This window comes from Pseudophryne corroboree, chromosome 7 (assembly GCF_028390025.1).
Source record: "Pseudophryne corroboree isolate aPseCor3 chromosome 7, aPseCor3.hap2, whole genome shotgun sequence".
In the NCBI taxonomy this organism is placed as follows: Eukaryota; Metazoa; Chordata; class Amphibia; order Anura; family Myobatrachidae; genus Pseudophryne; species Pseudophryne corroboree.
Window position 1 is genome coordinate 39,211,233 of NC_086450.1, and position 24,833 is coordinate 39,236,065.

General features: G+C 47.6%; 1 protein-coding gene across 3 annotated transcripts in view; it reads right to left on the minus strand.

The window, feature by feature from the left end:
* FTCDNL1 (formiminotransferase cyclodeaminase N-terminal like) overlaps positions 1-24,833 on the minus strand; it is a 91,126-nt gene that overhangs the window by 50,197 nt on the left and 16,096 nt on the right. For all 3 annotated transcript variants that reach the window (XM_063932239.1, XM_063932237.1, XM_063932238.1), the window contains exon 2: positions 14,503-14,625. In XM_063932239.1, the coding sequence (XP_063788309.1) occupies positions 14,503-14,617 (115 nt within the window). In that variant the 5' untranslated portion in view covers positions 14,618-14,625. The remainder of the gene's footprint in view (positions 1-14,502; positions 14,626-24,833) is intronic.

Below are 24,833 nucleotides of genomic sequence, written 5' to 3' on the forward strand. Positions count from 1 at the left end.
CGAACTTCTTCCATTTACGGATGATGGAGGCCACTGTGCTTACTGGGACCTTCAAAGCAGCAGATATATTTCTGTACCCTTCCCCAGACTTGTGCCTCGAGACAATCCTGTCTCGGAGGTCTTCAGACAATTCCTTTGACTTCATGCTTGGTTTGTGCTCAGACATGCACTGTCAAGTGTGGGACCTTATATAGACAGGTGTGTGTCTTTCCAAATCATGTCCAATCAATAGAATTTACCACAGGTGGGCTCCAATTAAGCTGTAGGAACATCTCAAGGATGATCAGTGGAAAAAGGATGCACCTGAGCTCAATTTTGAGCTTCATGGCGAAGGCTGTGAATACGTACATGTGATTTTTTAGTTTTTTAATTTTTAATAAATTAGCAAAAATCTTTTTTCACGTTGTCATTATGGGGTATTGTGTGTAGAATTTTGAGGGGGAAAAAATAATTTAATCCATTTTGGAATAAGGCTGTAACATAACAAAATGTGGAAAAAATGAAGCGCTGTGAATACCTTCCAGATGCATTGTATCTATCTATCTATCTATCTATCTATCTATCTATCTATCTATAATCAAGTAACTTCGATTTACAATGTAATAGGCTGTAACTGTGAAGTCTTGTCTATCAAAATAAAACATCATGTTTTCAATAATGAATTAAGAAATAATGAATTAAGAAACACATTTGTGAGCTTGCATTATAATTGATATCTTCATAGATTTTAAACTATGAATAAATATTCTGTATTTCAGGAGGATTTTGACTAAATATTAATAATAAGGCAGTGTCTGCGTGCGTATGTTGTGTTTTTGTTGTTTTTTCATCACCCAGATGACACTGAACCTATGGTGACATTTAGGTTTGTTTGTTGTCCCCAGCTCAGCAAATACGCAGTCTGTTCCCAATGACTAGGAATTTGCACCATTAAAAAAAATTGGTAAAATCTAAAAATTAAGAGCCGGAGGCGTTTTGCAGCAAATATTCTTTATGACGTTCCTTTATGTTCTAAATGAGAGGATCTAATTTGTGAGTGATGAGGCAATGATTCTGTCAATCTGGCTTCTATAAAAACTTATGGGCAATACAAAAGTTCAACACGATAGCTTTGAGAAACTGCTTTGTGGGGAAATAAGTCATTATTCCCGTTTTAGTTTGGAGGGAAAAGATATAATACGTTTTCGGTTTTTATTGTAAAATACTTTTCAGTGAACTGATACGTTGTTTATAAAAAAAAAATATTCAAATGATGATTAAAACAGATTTTTTTTTAAATCATTCTCATGACCTTCGTCAATATAAAAACACTGGTCATTGATTTGCTAGATTCGGCCATCCAGCTGTTGTTGAACTACACATCCCAGAATGCCCTGCAACAGTTTTAGCATGGCAAAATAGCAAAACTGTAGCAAGGCATGCTGGTATGTGTAGTTCAACAACAGCACGAAGGCCGAAGGTTCCTCATCCCCGGGCTAGAAAGTGCAGGACCAAAGCTTGTGGCGGAATTCACCCACTTTCCCATTCTTGCCTAGACATATTCTTCAGGGGGGTGAGGGTTGTGGCAAGGGCTGAGATGCAGGTGCATGTGCAGGTGCAATGCAGGTGCATGTGCAGGTGCAATGCTGCATGATCACTGGGTAAGAATGAGGAACCTGGCACAGCAACCAAAGGATACCGAAAAAAAATTTGCAAGTGTGTCCTAGGGATGGCCATCGACCATAGATGGTTCTAAGCATCGATGGTTTATAGTCGATGTTGAATACTTTTACCATTGATGATAGTGAACCAGATGATTTCACACCTTCGATGGTAGCCATGGCCCTATGTTTTCCCCCCCTGCTGTTTAAATGGGGTTGCTACTGCTGCACAAATCCGCTAGGCTGTCAGCCTGCAGTCCTGTGCAGATCTCCATCGCACTTAAACTGCTGCACATGTGCAAGAACACAATAGGTAAAACCATTGATGGTACTATTTACTCTGTAATTGGGCGCTGCGGAACCCTTGTGGCGCCATATAAATAAAGGATGATAATAATAATAATAATAATATTTAGAATAGCTGCAGTATGTACCATCGATGGTTTTGCCACCATCAGCACTGATGGCAACCATTGATAGTGAAAATACCGATGGTCATCCCTGGTGTGTCCTAGGTATTTAAATAAGCAAATTGGATATTTATTTGGAGGTGCTCTGAGTTTGTATAGGCAGGGCGTGCTCTTAATTTGCATGGGGGCGTGGCGTGCTCTGAATATGTATTGGCGGTGCATGTTCTGAATTTGTATGGGCGGGGCGTGCTCTGAGTTTGCATAGGCAGGGCGTGCTTTGAATATGTATGGGCGGGGCATGCCCTGAATTTGCATGGACGGGGCATGCTCTGAATATGTATGGGCGGGGCGTGCTCTGAATATGTATGGGCGGGGCGTGCTCTGAATATGCATGGGCGGGGCGTGCTCTGAATATGCATGGGCGGGGCGTGTTTTGAATTTGCATGGACAGGGCATGCTCTGAATATGTATGGGCGGGGCGCGTTCTGAATTTGCATGGGCGGGGAATGCTCTGAATATGTATGGGTGGGGAGTGTTCTGATTTGTATGGGCGGGGCGTGCTCTGAGTTTGCATGGGCAGGGCATGCTCTGGATATGTATGGGCGGGGGGTGTTCTGAGTTTGCAGGGGGTTCGATAGGCCTTTTCAGTCTGCAAAAGCTTGATTTGATAGCCTGCATGAAGCAGGGGATTTTGTGCAAGTTTTGCAGGATTTTGAAAGCTGCAGTCATTTACATGGCATACAGTGACGTGCGGTGAGGTGAGGCAGAGCCTTTCCTGTCATATTGACGTATCCGCCAGAGATTTGACCATATAAAGTATATGAAAAATACGAAGAATATAATAAGATTTTAAACCTACCGGTAAATCTTTTTCTCGTAGTCCGTAGAGGATGCTGGGGACTCCATAAGGACCATGGGGTATAGACGGGCTCCGCAGGAGACATGGGCACTCTAAAGAACTTTTAGTATGGGTGTGCACTGGCTCCTCCCTCTATGCCCCTCCTCCAGACCTCAGTTAGAGAACTGTGCCCAGAGGAGATGGACAATACGAGGAAAGGATTTTGTTAATCTAAGGGCAAGATTCATACCAGCCACACCAATCATACCATATAACCTGGAGTACACATAACCAGTTAACAGTATGAACAAATAACAGTATCAGTCAAAGACCGATTCCAACTGTAACATAACCCTTATGTAAGCAATAACTATATACAAGTCTTGTAGATCCAGTCCGCACTGGGACGGGCGCCCAGCATCCTCTACGGACTAGGAGAAAAAGATTTACCGGTAGGTTTAAAATCTTATTTTCTCTTATGTCCTAGAGGATGCGGGGGACTCCGTAAGGACCATGGGGTTTATACCAAAGCTCCAGATCGGGCGGGAGAGTGCGGATCACTCTGTAGCACCGACTGAGCAAATGCGAGGTCCTCGTCAGCCAGGGTATCAAACTTGTAGAATTTTGTAAAAGTGTTTGAACCCGACCCAGTAGCTGCTCGGCAAAGTTGTAATGCCGAGACCCCTCGGGCAGCCGCCCAAGAAGAGCCCACCTTCCTAGTGGAAAGGGCCTTCACCGAATTTGGTAATGGCAATCCAGCCGTAGAATAAGCCTGCTGAATCGTGTTACAGATCCAGCGAGCAATAGTCTGCTTCGAAGCAGGTGCGCCAATCTTGTTGGCTGCATACAGGACAAACAGAGCCTCTGTTTTCCTAACCCTAGCCGTTCTGGCTACATAAATCTTCAAGGCCCTGACTACATCCAAGGACTTGGAGTCCTCCAAGTCACTCGTAGCCACCGGCACCACGATAGGTTGGTTCATATGAAATGAAGACACCACCTTAGGTAGAAATTGAGGACGAGTCCTCAATTCCGCTCTATCCACATGAAAAATCAAATAGGGGCTCTTGTGAGACAAGGCCGCCAATTCTGATACACGCCTTGCAGATGCCAAGGCCAACAACATGACCACCTTCCAGGTGAGAAATTTTAATTCAACCGTTTGAAGGGGCTCAAACCAGTGAGATTTAAGGAACCGTAACACCACATTAAGGTCCCAGGGTGCCACTGGGGGCACAAAAGGAGGCTGGATGTGCAGCACTCCTTTCACAAAAGTCTGGACTTCTGGTAAAGAAGCCAATTCCTTCTGAAAGAATATAGATAGGGCCGAAATCTGTACCTTAACAGAGCCTAACTTTAGGCCCATATCCACTCCTGTCTGTAGGATGTGGAGAAAACGGCCCAGATGGAAATCTTCCGTATTAGCATTCTTGGTTTCACACCAAGAGACATATTTCCGCCAGATACGGTGATAATGTTTCACCGTCACCTCCTTCCTAGCCTTTATCAGAGTAGGTATGACCTCCTCCGGAATACCTTTTTCAGCTAGGATTCGGCGTTCAACCGCCATGCCGTCAAACGCAACCGCGGTAAGTCTTGGAATACGCAGGGCCCCTGCTGCAAAAGGTCCTCCCTGAGAGGAAGGGACCAAGGATCTTCTGTGAGCAGTTCCTGAAGATCTGAGTACCAGGCCCTTCGAGGCCAGTCTGGAACAATGAGTATCAACTGTACTCTTTTCGGTCTTATAATCCTCAAAATCTTTGCGATGAGAGGAAGAGGAGGAAACACATAGACCGACTGAAACACCCATGGTGTCACCAGGGCGTCTACTGCTACTGCCTGAGGATCCCGAGACCCAGCACAGTACCTCGGAAGCTTTTTGTTGAAGTGTGACGCCATCATGTCTATTTGAGGAATTCCCCAGAGACTCGTTATCTCTGCAAAGACTTCTTGATGAAGTCCCTACTCTCCTGGATGGAGATCGTGTCTGCTGAGGAAGTCTGCTTCCCAGTTGTCTACTCCCGGAATGAAGACAGCTGACAGAGTGCTTACGTGATTTTCCGCCCAGCGAAGAATCCTGGTAGCTTCCGCCATTGCGACTCTGCTCCTTGTCCCGCCTTGGCGGTTCACATGTGTCACTGCTGAGACATTGTCTGATTGAATCAGAACCGGTAGGTTGCGAAGAAGACCCTCCGCTTGTCGAAGGCCGTTGTATATGGCCCTTAATTCCAGCACATTGATGTGAAGACAGGACTCCTGGTTTGACCATAGTCCCTGAAAATTTCTTCCTTGGGTGACTGCTCCCCATCCTCGGAGGCTTGCGTCCGTGGTCACCAGAACCCAGTCTTGAATGCCGAATCTGCGACCCTCTAGAAGGTGAGCACTTTGCAGCCACCATGGGAGAGACACCCTGGCCCTGGGGGACACTGTTATTTTCTGAAGTATCTGTAGATGGGACCCGGACCACTGGTCCAGAAGGTCCCACTGAAATGGCCTTGCATGAAACCTGCCGAAAGGAATGGCCTCGTATGAGGCCACCATTTTTCCCAGAACTCGAGTGCATTGATGAACTGACACTCTTTTTGGCTTTAGCAGGTCTCTGACCATGTTCTGGAGGTCCTGGGCTTTTTCCGACGATAGTAAAACCTTCTTTCGTTCCGTGTCCAGTATCATTCCTAGGAACAATAGTGGAGTCGTTGGAACCAATTGCGACTTTGGCAGATTGAGAATCCAACCGTGTTGTTGGAGCACCCTCAGGGAGAGCTACACGTTCTTCAGCAACGGATCTCTTGACCTCGCTTTTATCAGGAGATCGTCCAAGTATGGGATAATTGTGACACCCTGCTTGCGCAGGAGCACCATAATTTCTGCCATTACCTTGGTGAAAATCCTCAGGGCCGTGGAAAGCCCAAACGGCAACGTCTGAAACTGGTAATGAGAGTCCTGTACAGCGAATCTCAGGTACTGCTGATGAGTGGAATATATGGGGACATGAAGGTAAGCATCCTTTATGTCTAGCGACACCATAAAATCCCCTCCTTCCAGGCTGGAAATTACAGCTCTGAGCGATTCCATCTTGAATTTGAACCGTTTCAAGTACAGGTTTAGGGATTTTAAATTTAAAATGGGTCTGACCGAACCATCTGGCTTCGGGACCACAAACAGGGTCGAATAATATCCTTTTCCCTGGTGGTGCAGGGGAATCCTGACAATCACTTGCTGTTGACACAGCGTTTGAATTGCAGCTAATACTACCTCCCTCTCTGCGTAGGAAGCTGGTAAGGACGACTTGAAAAACCGGCGCGGGGGCACCTCCTCGAATTCCAGCTTGTAGCCCTGGGAAACAGTTTCCCTCGCCCAAGGGTCCACGTCTGACTGAACCCAGACTTGGCTGAAGAGTCGAAGGCGTGCCCCCACCGGTGCGGACTCCCGTAGGGGAGCCCCAGCATCATGCGGTGGATTTAGCGGAAGCCGGGGAGGACTTCTGCTCTTGGGAACTAGCCGAAGCAGGTGTTCTCTTACCTCTACCCTTACCTCTGGCGAGGAAAGAGGAGCCCCGACCTCTTCTGGACTTATGCGACCGAAAGGACTGCATCTTTTGCTGTTGGGGAACAAAAGGTAAAAAGGTAGATTTACCCGCAGTAGCTGTGGAAACCAGGTCCGCGAGACCATCCCCAAACAATACATCACCCTTGTAAGGTAAGACCTCCATATGCTTTTTTGAGTCCGCATCACCCGTCCATTGGCGGATCCATAAGGATCTTCTCGTCGAAATAGCCATGGCATTGGCTCTTGAACCCAGTAATCCAATGTCTCTTTGAGCGTCCCTCATATATAAGACTGCGTCCTTTATATGAGCTAATGTTAACAAAATGGTATCCCTATCAAGGGTATCAAGGTCAGCTGACAGGGTATCTGTCCAAGCTGCTACTGCACTACATACCCATGCCGACGCAATTGCCGGTCTAAGTAAAGTACCAGTATGTGTATAAATAGACTTTAATGTAGTCTCTTGCCTGCGGTCCGCAGGATCCTTGAGGGCCACCATGTCAGGAGACGGCAGCGCCACCTTCTTGGACAGGCGAGTTAAAGCCTTGTCCACTGTGCCAGAGGATTCCCAACGTACCCTGTCCTGCGTAGGGAAAGGGTACGCCATAAGAATCCTTTTTTTGGAATCTGCAGTTTCTTATCTGGAGTTTCCCAAGCTTTTAAACATAACTCGTTAAGTTCATGAGATGGAGGAAAGATTACTACCTGTTTCTTCTCCTTAAACATGTGCACCCTCGTGTCGGGCACTGAGGGTTCATCAGTGATATGCAAAACCTCTTTTATTGCAATAATCATGCACTGAATACTTTTTGTCACCCTAGGGTGCAATCTCGATTCATCATAGTCGACACTGGAATCAGAGTCCGTGTCGGTATCTGTGTCCACTATTTGTGACAAGGGACGTTTCTAAGTCCCCGACGGGCCCTGTGAGTCGGTGTAATCCGTAGATTGACCCCCTGTCGACACCCTGGACTCTGCTTTGTCCAGTCTCTTATGTAATGATGCTACACTTGCATTTAACATATGCCACATATCCATCCAATCCTGAGTCGGCACCACCGACGGGGACACACCACTCATCTGCTCCACCTCCTCTTTGGATAAGCCTTCCGCTTCAGACATGCCGACACACACGTACCGACACTCCACACACACCGGGATATAGCTATAAGGGGACAATTCCCTAAAGCAGGCCCTTTGGAGAGACAGAGAGAGAGTATGCCAGCACACACCCAGCGCCAAACTGACACTGGAATAAATCCAGATAGCGCTTTTATATGAAATTACACTGATTTCCCCACTCACTGCGCCTGTAATGTGCCCCCCTCCTCTTTTTTTAGCCCTCTGAGCTCGTTCAGCAGGGTAGAGTCCGGGGAGCCAGCGTTCTCTGCAGCTTCTGTGGAGAAAATGGCGCTGGTTAGTGCTGAGGGATCGGTTAGTGCTGAGGGATCAAGCTCCGCCCCCTCCAGCGGAAGGCTTCGGTCCCGCTTCAATAATCAAAAAATGGCAGGGGATCATTTATTTGCTGCCTCCACAGCCTAATAAACATATTTATTGCCAGTAATGAGGTTTATTGCTGCCCAGGGCGCCCCCCCCCCTGCGCCCTGCACCCATCTGTGCCATGTGTGTGTGTTGTGTGGGAGCAATGGCGCGCAGCGTTACTGCTGCGCGCTTACCTCAGGGAAGATCTGAAGTCTTCTGCCGCCTTGAATTCTTCTTTTCTTCTTATACTCACCCGGCTTCTTTTTTCCGGCTCTGCGAGGAGGACGGCGGCGCGGCTCCGGGATGAACCCCAGGGTGAGACCTGTGTTCAGACTCCCTCTGGAGCTAATGGTGTCCAGTAGCCTAAGAAGCAGAGCCTATTATTTAAGTAGGTCTGCTTCTCTCCCCTCAGTCCCATGATGCAGGGAGCCGGTTGCCAGCAGAGCTCCCTGAAAATAAAAAATCTAACAAAATTCTTTTACACAGAAAACTCAGGAGAGCTCCCTGTAATGCACCCTATCTCCTCTGGGCACAAGATCTAACTGAGGTCTGGAGGAGGGGCATAGAGGGAGGAGCCAGTGCACACCCATACTAAAAGTTCTTTAGAGTGCCCATGTCTCCTGCGGAGCCCGTCTATACCCCATGGTCCTTACGGAGTCACCAATATCCCCTAGGACGTAAGAGAAATTAGAAATATCTTCTTTGTATCATTCTAATCATTTTTATAGTCAAAACTTTGGAGTAAAAAGTCTATGGCAGTTGAGGTAGTGTCCCCCATCCTACCTTTTCCACACATCTCGGATCAGAACTCATCAAAGTTCCAGAAGTTTTACTGCTGCACCTGTATGTACTGCTGCACCTGTGTATAATGCCCACCTGTATATACTGCTGCACCTATGTATAATGCCCACCTGTATATACTGCTGCACCTGTGTATAATGCCCACATGTATATACTGCTGCACCTGTGTATAATGCCCACATGTATATACTGCTGCACCTGTGTACAATGCCCACATGTATATACTGCTGCACCTGTGTATAATGCCCACATGTATATACTGCTACACCTGTGTATCATGCTCACATGTATAAACTGCTGCACCTGTGTAAAATGACATGTATATACCGCTGCACCTGTATATAATGCCCACATGGTGTATAATGCCCACATGTATATACTGCTGCACCTGTGTACCATGCCCACATGTATATACTGCTGCCCCAAATAATATATAATATATAATAGCTACATGTACTGTATATACTTCTGCACCTGTGTATAATGCCCACATGCATATACTGCTGCACCTGTGTATATTGCCCACATGTATATACTGCTGCACCTGTGTATAATGTCCACATGTATATACTGCTACATCTGTGTATCATGCTCACATGTATATACCACTGCACCTGTGTATAATGCCCACATGTATATATCGCTGCACCTGTGTGTAATGCCCATCTGTATATACTGCCCACATGTATATAACGCTGCACCTGTGATATCATGCTCACATGTATATACTGCTGCACCTGTGTATAATGCCCACATGTATATGTTGCTGCACCTGTGTATAATGCCCACATGTATATACTGCTGCACCTGTGTATATTGCCCACATGTATATACTGCTGCACCCGTGAATAATGCCCACATGTATATACTGCTATACCTGTGTATATTGCCCACATGTATATACTGCTGCACCCGTGAATAATGCCCACATGTATATACTGCTGCACCTGTGTATAATGCCCACATGTATATACTGCTACATCTGTGAATCATGCTCACATGTATATACTGCTGCACCTGTGTATACTGCCCACATGTATATACTGCTGCACCTGTGCATAATGCCCACATGTATATACTGCTGCACCTGTGTATAATACCCACATGTATATACTGCTGCACCTGTGTATAATACCCACATGTATATACTTCTGCGCCTGTGTATAATGCCCACATATATATACTGCTGCACCTGTGTATAATGCCCACATGTATATACTGCAGCACCTGTGTATAATGCCCACATGTATATACTGCTGTACCCGTGTATAATGCCCACATGTATATACTGCTACATCTGTGAATCATGCTCACATGTATATACTGCTGCACCTGTGTATACTGCCCACATGTATATACTGCTGCACCTGTGCATAATGCCCACATGTATATACTGCTGCACCTGTGTATAATACCCACATGTATATACTGCTGCACCTGTGTATAATGCCCACATGTATATACTTCTGCGCCTGTGTATAATGCCCACATGTATATACTGCTGCACCTGTGTATAATGCCCACATGTATATACTGCAGCACCTGTGTATAATCCCCACATGTATATACTGCAGCACCTGTGTATAATGCCCACATGTATATACTGCTGCACATGTGTATAATGCCCACATGTATATACTGCTGCACCTGTGTATAATGCCCACATTCACCCTTCGGCTCATATAGTGTGTAAATTTGGCCATGGTGCTAGCCAGCGCCTCCTGAGCCATTTACCTCACCGCACGTCCTTAATGGCATAACCACTCTTTTTGCAGTGAGATCTAGAAATATAAATTCACATTGTTATAATGGTAAAAGAAAAAAGTATAGCTGTAATAGTGCTTGATAAGTTACATATGAATGATGAATAATTTGTAATGTAGGTTCATTAATTACTTCTTTTACCTAAAAAAAAAAGAAAACACAATGATGCAACACGTTTTTCGGAATACGCATTCTCCAAGTCCCTAATTCGCTGTGATTTTGCAGGGAATTGTAGTGAAAGTCAGGTCACTGCTACTTTTCTCATATCAGCCCATAAGTCTATTAATTAATGGGAGGAACGTCCTTTTCCCTGTTGTCACTGGCTCTGGGGCTTCTGCCGATCAAACGGTCACTACTGAGTGCCACTCTGAGGAAGAGGGTCACAGCAGAGCCTCACCTGGAAGAAGCTATTTAAGAGGGGCAGCCCTATCGCCGCTTAATAGTAAATAGCCCTATCAATCAATTATCTTGTTTGGTGCGCAATGGGGGTAATTCAGAGTTGATCACAGCAGCAAATTTGTTAGCAGTTGGGCAAAACCATTTGGGTGGGTTATATTGTTTCTGTGCAGGGTAAATACTGGCTGCTTTATTTTAACACTGAAATTTAGATTTCAGTTTGAACACACCCCACCCAAATCTAACTCTCTCTGCACATGTTACATCTGCCCCACCTGCAGTGCACATGGTTTTGCCCAACTGCTAACAAATGTGCTGCTGCGATCAACTCTGAATTACCCCCAATCTGAGATTGAATGTGGGTACCTTTTCTAACCCACATCCAGGACTCTTCTAGGCAGGCAAATGTTTTTTTTATTAATAATGCATTGTTTCTTATGCACAGCATACCTCCCAACTGTCCCGATTTTCGCGGGACTGTCCCACCCGTGGGCCGCAGTGTCCCGCGGTGTTGGGTGGGAGGGGCAGTTGGGAGGCTCCTGCACTCGCTGCTCTGCTAGGCAGTGGAGAAAGGAGGAGAGGGGGCATGCCAGCGGCTCATGGAGTGCTGGGCATGCCCCCTCAGTGACGCAGATGGGGCGTGGCTCGCGAACTCAGGCCTTCCCGCGAAGCCATGCCCCTTTTTCTTAGGTCATGCCCCTTTTTCTTAGGCCACGACCCTTTTTCAAGTATGTGACCCTCTTCAAGCATGGACAAAGTTGGGAGATATGTGCGCAGTACTTGTATTAAAGGTAACCAGCCCCTACAGTAGCCATTCTGGGCTAATTAACATGATTTCAGGGAAACCTGCAGCCCTAATAAATGTAGCATCCAGCCACATGTTGAATAGTGGAAAGATTACCAACTGGAACCCTATCTCTACTCACTCAACGCTATTAGCACAGACACAGCAGCGATACCACCACTGGCACCGAAAGGGGGTAGGGAGGGCAGAGTCAGATGGAGGGGCCCAGGTCTGCCGCATTCCCCGCCCTCCGTCCCTCCCCTTTACCTGTCAGTGCCCTTTGTCCACGTGTCCCCTGCCTGGGCTGCGGCCAGTGTAATGAGGACGCTGCCACTGAGCAGCCACGCCACAAATACCACATGAGGCATCTGAAGAAAAAAGAAGCCGGCTGCTGGCATAACAGATCGGAGTGCTGCGTCGCCGCCATCTGAGTAAGACTCCGCTTACGCAGACTAACCACCAGAACTCCTCTGCCAGGGCATCTGTGTTGGAAGATGCAGAGCCGGCCTCAATACGCCTACAAAACAGGGGCGACATGCCCTCATTTTGCAGAAGAAGTCCCCCTCACCACCCCCGCTCCATCCCCCAAACAGATGCACCATGTCAGCCATACTGCAGCTTGGGGGCACTGCTAGCAACAACACATCCTCATGCTTAGTCTACCCGCCATTGGAGTTGCACTGCTTGCATATAACTCTGAATCCGGCCTTTACCCTCAATTACATGAGGATGTTCACCAGGGATGAGATTAGAGTTGTCCGCCAATACACACAACATCGATGGTTGGTGGCTTATAGGCATTGGTAGCAAACCATCGATGGTTGAGCATGCATGGAATGCAATCGTGTCTGTTGATAATGTCAATTATTATCTTTAAACATAAAGCTATACACTATTACCGTTGAGCCGCTATGGCCGCTAGACCACGTGCACGTGCTACGCACTTTGCACGCTATTTGCGTACAGAGTACCGTACGTGGTACGCACTTGGCGTACACACGCTGCGCTGAGTGTACGGAATACACACAGCGAGCGCACACACAGTCGATAACCTTTAAACCTTAAACACAGTAAGAATATGCTTATACTCTACACCTTAATAACCAAGTACTGTAATGATGTAACGATTAAAACCCTTAACAATGTGTACGCTGTTTGAGCGATTAAGACGCTAAGAGAGCCCTTTGCAGTAAACTGAAGACACAACACCGAATTTGGATTTTAAAACCACAGCAGCTCTAACACCGCCGTGGATGGTTTAGAGAAAAAGGGGAAAACAATACAAGTCATACACTACAAACTAACAGGGAAATCTAAACAGAATAACAGAATAATATGAACAATAGCGAACAATCGCAAACAAGAGCGAACAAATGAGAACAAATGGCAAACAAAATGGCTACAAAATGGCTACAGAGAAGTATACATACGTGGGGATGATTCGCAAGCGCAACTTGGAGTCCAGTCCTCAGCATTCAGGGAGACAGCCTTCAGAGAGATTGAACTGACCAGCCAACAGTGGTCTTTATATACACAACGTACATTCACAATACAATGGTACCATGTAATCTTATTGTTCATTGGACACAGGAATGTGTCTCTACATTATAGCAAAGGTCTAGGTGGATTTGAACAGGTGGGCTGTGTCTTTCCCCAACTGCTCTGGTGGGAGGTATCCTCAGGATTCCCGCCGCATGTGTAATTTACAGCAAATACAGTTAATGTTCATAAACTACTTTTGCACATAACTATACGCAGGAGCGAGCGATCCTTTCCTAACTAGCATCGGAATGTTACTCTTAAAATACCCTACAGCTGGATACTAGACACCACCTTTCAACCTTTATCTGACCCTTCCTATCATGCAAAGAGGAATCTCTCTGTCCAGGAACGGTTTAAACTAAACATACTCGCTGACATTGTCTAGGGGAATATTAACTATAAAACGCACTATATGGGTTAAATATGCTACAATCGAGTCGCACGCTACATGCTCACAAACTCTACCGTAAATGCGCATACCACGCGCGTGATCGCCGGAGCGATCTTACGCACATTGCGGATATGTGCACGCACGGCAGACTGAGTGTACGAGCAGCGGGCATGTGCATGAGCGGTTAGTACAAGGCATATGAATCATGATATTTTTCGACTTTGACACTGTCTACACCAGCAACATCGTAACCCCAACATCAATGCAGCAGCATCGGGCCTTCCACATCGATGGCAGACACAATTGCCATGGGTCACAGAAGATAGATGGTCGATGGTCATCCCTAGTGCTAAAGAACTCCACGCACGTTCTACTATTTCCACGTGACTGATCTTTGCACACTCAGAGTCCCTCTCATCTCAGCCATTTTCCTGTGACAGGTGAATGGGTGTGTGCACTATAGACGACTGTACCGGGGCGTGGAGCCAATGTCACTTCCTCTTCTGAGTTGCACTTACCCAAAATGGAAGCTAAATTCAGTTGCTTCGCCTACACCTGGCAAGGGGCAGGTGTATGTGCCGTTGGTAGTAATGACCTGGCACGGGGCAGGTGTATGTGGCGCTGGTAGTAATGACCTGGCACGGGGCAGGTGTATGTGCCACTGGTAGTAATGACAGACGGAGCAGTGTTACAATGTGATCACATAGATGGGGCGATGTATCAAATCATGGAGAGAGATAAAATGGAGACGTTGCCCATAGCAACTAATCATCGTCTAACTGTCATTTCATAGCTTGTACTAGATACATGACAGGAGCTGATTAGCTGCCACGGGCACCTTCCCCCGCTTTACGAGTGACATCATGAACTAAGTCATTCAGGGGGTGATGCAGAAGTGAACGTACCGTGACCGTCACACAAAGCGGCGCTCGCAATTCTCTCGACAACGTCTTTATTCCTGGCCTCTGACACGTTTAGCAGGCAGCACATTATGCGCATCCCGAGCTTGCTGGATGCCATGTGGAGTTCTGCAAAAAAAAAAAAAACTACCGGTAAATCCTTTTCTCGTAGTTCGTAGAGGATACTGGGGTCCATTTAGTACCACGGGGTATAGGCCCTCATTCCGAGTTGATCGCTCGCTGCCGATTCTCGCAGCGCAGCGATCAGGTGGAAAAACGGCAATTCTGCGCATGCGCATGGTACGCAGCGCGCATGTGCTAAGTACTTTCACACAAAACTTTATAGTTTTACACAAGCTCGAGCGACGCTTTTCAGTCGCTCGAGTGTTCGTTGTTTGATTGACAGGAAGTGGGTGTTTCTGGGCGGCAACTCTGCGTTTTCAGGGAGTGTGCTAAAAAACGCAGGCGTCTCAGGTAAAAACGCAGGAGTGGCTGGAGAAACGGGGGAGTGGCTGGCCGAACGCAGGGCGTGTTTATGACGTCAAACCAGGAACTAAACAGACTGCAGTCATCGCAAGCTAGGAGTAAGTCTTGAGCCACTCTGAAACTGCATGAAATTTTTAAGTAGCAGAACTGCTAACCTTTCGGTCGCACTTCTGCTAAGCTAAGATACACTCCCAGAGGGCGGCGGCCTAGCGTTTGCATTGCTGCTAAAAGCAGCTAGCGAGCGATCAACTCGGAATGAGGGCCATAGACAGGTCCACTAGGAGCCATGGGCACTTTTAAGAAATTGATAGTGTAGGCTGGCTCCTCCCTCCATGCCCCTCCCACCAGACTCAGTCTAGGAAACTGTGCCCGAGGAGACAGACATACTTTGAGAGAAGGATAGATAAGGACAGTGGTTAGATTCCGAAACAGCACACACAACAAGAGGAAAGCCAAGCTAATCAAACATAAAACCAGGAACAGCAACCGCTGAACCAACAATACTTAACCAAGTAACAGTACAGCAATAACGAAGCACTGGGCGGGCACCCATTATCCTCTACGGACTATGAGAAAAGGATTTACCAGTAGGTAATTAAAATCCTACAGTAATTTCTCTTACGTCCTAGTGGATACTGGGAATCCAGTTTAGTACTCCCAAACCGTGTGGGAGAGTGCTGTGGTTCCTGCAGAACAGATTGGCCAAACTGAAGGTCCTAAGAGGCCAAGGTATCGAACTTGTAAAACTTGGCAAACGTGTTCGAACCCCACCAAGTAGCTGCTCGGCAGAGCTGTAAGCCGCCCAAGAGGAACCCACCGACCTAGTAGGGTGGGCCTGTACAGATTTCAGAATCGGCAAACCTGCCGTGGAATAATTATGCTGGATAGTGAGCGTGCAATTGACTGCTTTGAAGCAGGACACCCAGTTTTATTGGCATCATAAAGAACGAACAGCGAGTCCGATTTTCTGTGACGAGCAATTCGCTTTATATATACCTTCAAGACCCTTACAATATCCAAAAACTTTGAAGTAGCAGAGGTGTCAGTAACAACCGGAATCACAATTGGCTGGTTGATGTGAAAACGCTGACACCACCTGAGGAAGGAATTACTGACGAGTCCTGAGTTCAGCTCTGTCCTCATGGAAAATTAAGTAGGGGCTCTTGTGAGACAACAACCCCAGTTCCAACACGCGCTTTGCCAAAGCCAAGGCTAATAGCGTGATGGTCTTCCACGTAAGATACTTTACATCTACCTCCTGTAACGGTTCAAACCAGTCCGATTGGAGGAATTGCAGAACCAAATTGAGATCCCAAGGTGCCATGGGAGTCACAAAGGGAGGTTGGATATGAAGTACATCCTTCAAGAACGTCTGGACCTCAGGAAAAGAAGCCAATTGTTTCTGAAAGAAAATAGACAAGGCCGAAATCTGAACTTTTTTGGAGCCTAGATATAGGCCCACATCAACTCCTGACTGCAGGAAAAGCAGGAAACGTCCCGGATGAAATTCCACCGTAGAATATTGTCACACCAAGAGACATACTTTCCAGATACGATGGTAATGTTTTGACATTACTCCCTTCCTGTCTTGATCATAGTCGGGATGACCTTGTCAGGAATCCCTCTTGGCTAGAATCAGCCGTTCAACTTCCATGCCGTCAAACGTAGCCGTGGTAAGTCTTGATAAATGAACGGGCCCTGTTGCAGGAGATCCTTTCGAAGAGACAGAGGCCATGGATCTTCTATCAGCATCTCGAGAAGATCCGCATACCAGGCCCTTTGCGGCCCGTCCGGAGCAATGAATATTGCTTGAACTCTTTCCCTTTTTATTCTTTTGAGATTTCTTGGGATCAGAGGAATGGGTGGAAACAAGTACACCAGCTGGTAGACCCACGGAGTAGTCAGGGCATCGACCGCCACAGCTTGTGGGTCCCTCGACCTGGAACAATACCGCTTGAGCTTCTTGTTGAGTCGAGAGGCGATCATGTCGATTTGTGGATACACCCACCGACGTGTCAGCCACTGGAACACCTACGGGTGGAGGCCCCATTCCCCCGGGTGCAGGTCGTGTCTCCTGAGGAAATCTGCTTCCCAGCTGTCTACTCCCGGAATGAAGATTGCCGTCAACGCCACGGCGTGTTTTTCTGCCCAGAGGACAATTCTTGACACCTCTGACATTGCAGCTCTGCTTTTCATTCTGCCCTGTCAATTTATGTACGTCACCGCTGTCACATTGTCCGACTGAACCTGAATGGCCTGATTCTGAAGAAGAGATGAGGCCTGCACAAGGGTGTTGTAAATAGCCCTGAGTTCCAGGATGTTTATTGGAAGAAATGATTTCCTGACTTGACAACCTTCCTTGAAACTGCACCCCCTGGGTGACTGCACCCCAACCTCTGAGGCTTGCGTCTGTGGTCAGAAGAATCCAATTCAGAATCCTGAAGCTTCGACCCTCCACTAGGTGAGAAGTTTGTAGCCACCACAGGAGGAAGATCCTGGCTTTTGGTGACAGATGAATCCTCTGATGCATGTGAAGATGCGATCCGGACCATTTGTCCAACAGATCCAGCTGGAAGGACCTCGAATGAAACCTTCTGTACTGAATTGCTTCGTAAGAAGCCACCATTTTCCCCAGAAGGTGAATGCACAGATGTACTGAGATTTGGGTCGGCTTCAAGCCAGCCCGAACCATCCTCTGGATTACCATTGCCTTTTCCAAGGGAAGGAACACTCTCTGAGACTGTGTCCAGTATCATTCCCAGGAAATGGAGCTTCTGCGCTGGTTCTAGGTGAGATTTTGGTAGGTTCAGAATCCACCCATGATCCAGGAGTAATCTGGTTGTGAGACCAGTGTTCTCCAACATCTGCTCCCTGGACCCAGCCTTTATCAGAAGATTGTCCAGGTAAGGAATTACAACACTCCTTGTTTGCAGAGCAGTAACATCATCTCTGCCATCACCTTGGTGAACACCCTCGGTGCTATGGAAAGACCAAATGGCAGGGCCTGGAACTGGTAGTGACAGTCCTGCAGTGCAAACCGTAGATAAGCCTGATGAGGCGGCCAGATCGGAATGTGAAGGTACGCATCCATGATATCCAGAGACACTAGGAATTCCCCCTCTTCTAGACCTGAGATCACCGATCTCAGAGACTCCATCTTGAACCTGAACACTCGTAGGTATAGGTTCAATGAGTTGAGGTTCAGAATCGGTCCTACCAAACAGTCTGGTTTCGGTACTAAAAACAAGCTGGAATAGTAACCCTTGTTTTGCAGATGAGGTGGAACTGGAACAATGACCTGGGTCTGTAACAGTTTTTGAATGGCATCTTGTAAGATTATTCTTGCCTCTTGTGAAACTGGTAAGCCTGATTTGAAGAATCTGTGAGGTGGGAGATCCTGGAACTCCAGCCTGTAGCCCTGGGATATAAGGTCTATGACCCAGGGATCCTGGCAAGATCTTGTCCAGATGTGACTGAAGAATTTTAGCTGGGCTCCCACCCGCCCGTCTTCCAGGCATTGCGGTCCACCGTCATGCGGCAGGTTTTGAGGAAGCCGAGCCCGAGCCCTGTTCCTGTGAACCAGCAGTTGCTGGTTTGCGTGGTTTACCTCTAGCACCTTTGGCGGCGGTAGAAGAACCTCTGTTCTTGCCCCAAAACTTTGCAGTCCGAAAGGACTGTAAACTGGGTCCTGAGTAGGTCTTTCTAGCTGGCAGAACTGCAGAAGGTAGATATGTGGACTTACCCGCAGTAGTTCGCAAAATCCACTTGTCGAGTTCGTCGCCAAATAAGGCCTCACCTGTGAAAGGCAGGCCTTCCACACCTTTTTTGGAGTCCGCATCAGCAGTCCACTGACATAGCCATAATGCCCTGCGTGCCGACACTGCCATAGCTGTGGTGCGTGCATTAAGCAAACCTATTTCCTTAATGGCTTCCACCATAAAGTTCACAGAATCTTGGATGTGTTGCAGGATAAAAACTATTTCCTCTTGAGGTAAGGTGTCTAACCCCTCAATTAAATTACCAGACCATGTAGCAATGGCTCGCGTAATCCACCCACATGCTATACTGGGTCTCTGGGCCACTTCTGCAGCTGTATACAAAGATTTGAGTGTAGTCTCAATCTTACGGTCAGCTGCATCCTTTAGGAAGGCTGCACCAGGAACAGGTAACACTATTTTACGTGAGAGCCTGGAGACTGACGCATCCACTAACGGTGGATTTTCCCATTTTTTTCCTATCCTCAGGAGGAAAAGGAAAAGATGATAATAACCATCTAGGGATATGAAATTTCTTATCTGGATTAACCCACGGTTCCACAAACAGGGTATTTAATTCCTATGACAGAGGAAAAGTGGCTGAGGATTTTTCTTCACATTAAAGAAAGATTCCTCACACACCTCTGTCACCTTATCAGGAATATTTAGGACTTCCCTGATAGAATCTATGAGAGCCGCAACACTCTGCAACAGAGTACCTTCCCCCACCTCTATGTCCACCTCACCTTCCTCCATTTCAGACCCTTCATTATCAGAGTCAGAATGCAGTATAAAGTACATTTTTGCAGACAAATGGTAGAGGACTGAGACGCTGGTCTGAGTACGGAGTCCTTCTGCACAAACTCAGTCATAGACTGTCTTAAGTATTCCGTCTCCTTCTCATTACGAGATAATTTAGTACAGATGGTAGAAATCATCCCCCGAATGGAGTTCAGCCATGCTGGCTCCGCCCCACTAGCCTGAGAAGGGTTACTACCCTGAGTACACACTAGTGAACCCCCTGGAGAAGAGGAACACTGTGCCTTGCATGATACACTCTTTGGGGTGTATTCAATAACTGTCGGAAGCTGCCGTCTTGTCGGAAAGATGGCAGCTTCCGACAGAAATAGGTCGGAAGGGGTTCCGACCTACTCAATAGCCGCCGATCCACATGCTTCTGTCGGAAATGGGGCCAAATCAGACAGGTTTTGGCCCCTTTTCCGTCAAACTCAATCCTACTTGAAAACAAGTCGGATTGAGGTGAGGAGACAAGTGGTGCTGTGGGCGGATGGGGGAGCTGAGATTGACGGCCGGCGGGTGGAGCTGGCTGCGGGGGGGACATGTCTGCGGCGGCGGGGGGGAGGCGCTGCAGGAAAGAGGTGCCTGGCCGTCGCAGACATGTCCCCCCGTAGCCAGCTCCTCCCGCCGCCCGCTGATCTCTCGGCAGGACAGGACCCTGTGTACGGCCAAAACCAACAGTCGGATTTGGGCGTCCTTTGAATAGGGGTTGTCGGATCCATTCCGACAACTGCATGTCGGAATGGATCCGACTCTCATTGAATATACCCCTTTGTCTGACATACTGCAGTAGTAACAGCAACCACAAAGAGCCCTTCCTGAAAGACACAGAGAGAGGATGGAACTAGCACACGGCGCTCTTATCGGTTGCAGACTAAGGTGGTCATTCCGAGTTGTTCGCTCGCTGCCGATTTTCTCAATGCAGCGATCAAGTGAAAAAACTGCAAAAATGCGCATGCGCTAAGTACTTTCACACAAAACTTTGTAGATTTACACGAGCTCGAGCGACGTTTTTTCTTCGCTCGAGTGATCGTAGAGTGATTGACAGGAAGTGGGTGTTTCTGGGCGGAAACTGGCCGTTTTCAGAGACTGTGCTAAAAAACGCAGTCGTGCCAGGTAAAAACGCAGGAGTGGCTGGCCGAACGCAGGGCGTGTTTGTGACGTCAAACCAGGAACTAAATGGACTGAGGTGATCGCAGTATAGGAGTAAGTCTGGAGCTACTCAGAAACTGCAGGGAATTATTTAGTAGCAGTTCTGCTAATCTTTCGTTCGCTATTCTGCTAAACTAAGATACACTCCCAGAGGGCGGCGGCTTAGCGTGTGCAATGCTGCTAAAAGCAGCTAGCGAGCGAACAACTCGGAATGAGGGCCTAAGTACCCAGACTAAGACTATGTACCCAGATTAAGTACTTTGGGGTACATTTACTAAGCAGTGATAAGAGCGGAGAAGTGAGCCAGTGGAGAAGTTGCCCATGGCAACCAATCAGCACTGAAGTTACATCTATAATTTGCATACTATAAAATTATACAGAGCTGCTGATTGGTTGATGGGGAAATTTCTCCACTGGCTCACTTCTCCACTCTTATCACTGCTTAGTAAATGTACCCCGGCCCTTAGTACACAAGTACAACGCTCCCCCCTGCTATGACGCTCTGGTACTGCTGAGGTAATCTGGAGTCTCTCCGGAGAAGCTGCGAATCCCTGCAGTCAGCATCTGTGTAGCTGCAGTAGGGTAAAATGGCGACTGTGAGCTGCTGGATCCGCTCATAGTGAAGCCCCGCCCCTTCAATGGCGTGCGGTCTTTCCGCTCTTCTTTATACTGGCTTTATGTGTCTGAGTGCATAAAATGGAGTAAGCCCCCTTTTAAGCTGTAATGCCAGTCCGGGTACTGTGTACACTGCTGTGTACTAAGTCTGGAGACTCAGTCTGCCTCGTGTAGAAGCCGTGCGTCTCCATACCCTGATGCCACCAAAATGGCTGCCGACCCGCTAACCGTGACGCCGGCTTAGTACTCACCACTCTTCTTTTTTCTGGCTCTGGTAGGGGTGGCGGCGTGCTGCGGGAATGTACACTCGCTGTGGTGGGGCTTGCGAATAGTTCCCTCAGGAACTAGCGTCCTGTCAGAGGGGAACGGGACCATTAACACTTAGTGGGGTTGGCCCGTTTTCCTCCCTTAGTCCCACTAAGCAGGCAGGCTGGTGTCATCCAGTCCTGCCTGAATATATCAAACTTTTAAAATAAATGCAGAAAACTCTTCAGGAGCTTCCAGAAATGTGACCGGCTCCATCTGGCACAGGTTCTAAACTGAATCTGGTAGGAGGGGCATAGAGGGAGGAGCCAGCACAGGTTATCAAACTTCTATAGTGCCATGACTCCAAATGGACCCATCTATACCCCATGGTACTAAATTGGATTCCCAGTATCCCTTAGGATGTAAGAGAAAGCAAGATACATATAAATAATGTCAGGCATGAGAGACGGAAAGCCTTGTCTAAAGTGCATGTATCACTGCATGTATATGTGTAAGTACTGCTATCGGATAGAGAGTAGGACCCTGGAGAGACTGTTTGTGGGATGAGTCGGTTCTGTGCTCACTGATAGCGGGAGGGTGGAGGGTTAGAAGAAAGTGGGACTGAAGGGGTGGCATTCAGTATGCCGTCTGTTGGGATGTCGACGCTCAGTATACCGGCACCGGAATCCCGACACCCGGCATACTGACGACTATTCTCCCTCTTGGGGGTCCACAACCCCCCTGGAGGGAGAATAAATAGCGTGGCGCGCGTAGCACGCCACCGTGCCCGCAGTGTGGAAAGCGAAGCGAGCCCGCAAGGGGCTCATTTGCGTTTGCTCAGCTGACGGTATGCCGGCGGTTGGGATCCCGGCCGCCGGCATACCATACTACACCCGGACTGAAGCGGTGGTGCAGTCTTTGCTCTTAGTATTAGAGCTGCTTTACATTTTGAGGTCAAGCCCGCCCAGAAAAGCGGCGGCTTGCAGCTACTTTATATACAGTATACACCCATACATGTCACCCACAGTCTACACTGAGCTTCAGCGGACTTAAGTGAAGGGAAAGTGAACCTGGTGATAGGCTGAGCATCCTTCCACCCAAGGGACAGGTGCAGATTCTCCATCAGGGTATGGCCTCCAATGTGAGCAATCATGCGTGTACATCCGCACCACACCTGGGACACTCCCATATCACGCCCATCTTCCTGCGTCTGAAAGGCCACCTCCCAGTCACCGCTCAGGAACGCCCAGCACATTCCCAATACGCCTCAGATATTGTGCTTCTCAGTCAGTGCAGTAACTCTGGGGGTTATTCAGAGATGAACGTAGATTGCTGCGTACGCAGCCGGATCTGCGTTCATCTCTGCGCATGCTGAGAGCCGCCCAACACAGGGCAAGGCCACCCAGCATGTGTGGGGCCGCCAACTGATGAGTCCGCAATCTAATTGCGGACGTATCGGAACTTAGGTTTGACCCCTGGCAGCGGACATTTTTTTTTTTTTTAACGGCTACCTGTGACGTCAGGCAGCCGCCCTGAAAACGGTCCCGTCCCGCCCCCATTTTGTGCAGCTTGTCCAGGTAATGCTTGGTTGTCTCCCCCGCCCCCAAAACAGCCTGAACTGACAATAATAATGCGGCTGCATCCCTCAAGGATGCGGCCGCAGTGTGAAGGGTCGTGCACGCGCACTATGGCAAGTGCGCATGCGCAGATGGCCCGCATGCAGCCACTGTGTAGGAACGCGCAGCTACATTCGGGTCTGAATAGACTCCTCTGTGCGTACACACCGCTGGACTCTGTTTTCGAATTAACCACATTCACAGTAGAAAAAAATTGCTCAGCTGTGTGATCATCAGATTTGCTTCGGACTCAGAATCAGGCCCCGTATGTCATTTTTAATTATAGTTTCAGCAATAACTGTACATACAGTGCATCCAGAAAATATTCACAGTGCTTCACTTTTTCCACATTTTGTTATGTTACAGTCTTATTCCAAAATGGAAAAATTCATTTTTCCTCTCAAAATTCTACACACAATACCAAATAATGACAATGTGAAAAAGGTGTTTTTGACATTTTTGCAAATGTATTAAAAATAAAAAAATAAGAAATCTATGTACATAAGTATTCACAGCCTTTGCCACGAAGCTCAAAATTGAGCTCAGGTGCATCCTGTTTCCACTGATCATCCTTGAGATGTTCCTACAGCTTAATTGGAGTCCACCTGTGGTAAATTCAGTTGATTGGACATGATTTGGAAAGGCACACACCTGTCTATATAAGGTCCCACACTTGACAGTGCACGTCTGAGCACAACCCAAGTATGAAGTCAAAGGAATTGTCTGTAGACCTCCAAGACAGAATTGTCTGAAGGCACAAATCTGGGGAAGGGTACAGAAAAAAATCTGCTGCTTTGAATGTCCCAATGAGCACAGTGGCTTCCATCATCCGTAAATGGAAGAAGTTCGGAACCACCAGGACTCTTCCTAGAGCTGGCCGGCCGTCTAAACTGAGCGATCGGGGGACAAGTGCCCTAGTCAGGACGGTGACCTTGAACCCAATGGTCACTCTGTCAGAGCTATAGCATTCCTCTGTGGAGAGAGGAGAACCTTCCAGAAGGACAACCATCTCTGCATCAATCCACCAATCAGGCTTGTATGGTAGAGTGGCCAGACGGAAGCCACTCCTTAGTAAAAAGCACATGGCATCCCGCCTGGAGTTTGCCAAAATGCATCTCAAGGACTCTCAGAGCATGAGAAACAAAATTCTCTGGTCTGATGAGACAAAGATTGAACTCTTTGGCGTGAATGCAAGGCGTCATGTTTGGAGGAAACCAGGCACCGCTCATCACCAGGCCAATACCATCCCTACAGTGAAGCATGGTGGTGGCAGCATCATGTTGTAGGGATGTTTTTCAGCAGCAGTACTGGGAGACTAGTCAGGATAGAGGGAAAGATGAATGCAGCAATGTACAGAGACATCCTGGATGAAAAACTGCTCCAGAGCGATCTTGACCTCAGACTGGGACGACGGTTCATCTTTCAGCAAGACAACGATCCTAAGCACACAGCCAAGCTATCAAAGGAGTGGCTTCAGGACAATTCTGTGAATGTCCTTGAGTGGCCAAGCCAGAGCCCAGACTTGAATCCGATTGAACATCTCTGGAGAGATCTGAAAATGGCCGTGCACGGACGCTTCCCATCCAACCTGATGGAGCTTGAGAGGTGCTGCAAAGACGAATGGGCGAAACTGTCCAAAGATAGGTGTACCAAGCTTGTGGCATCATAT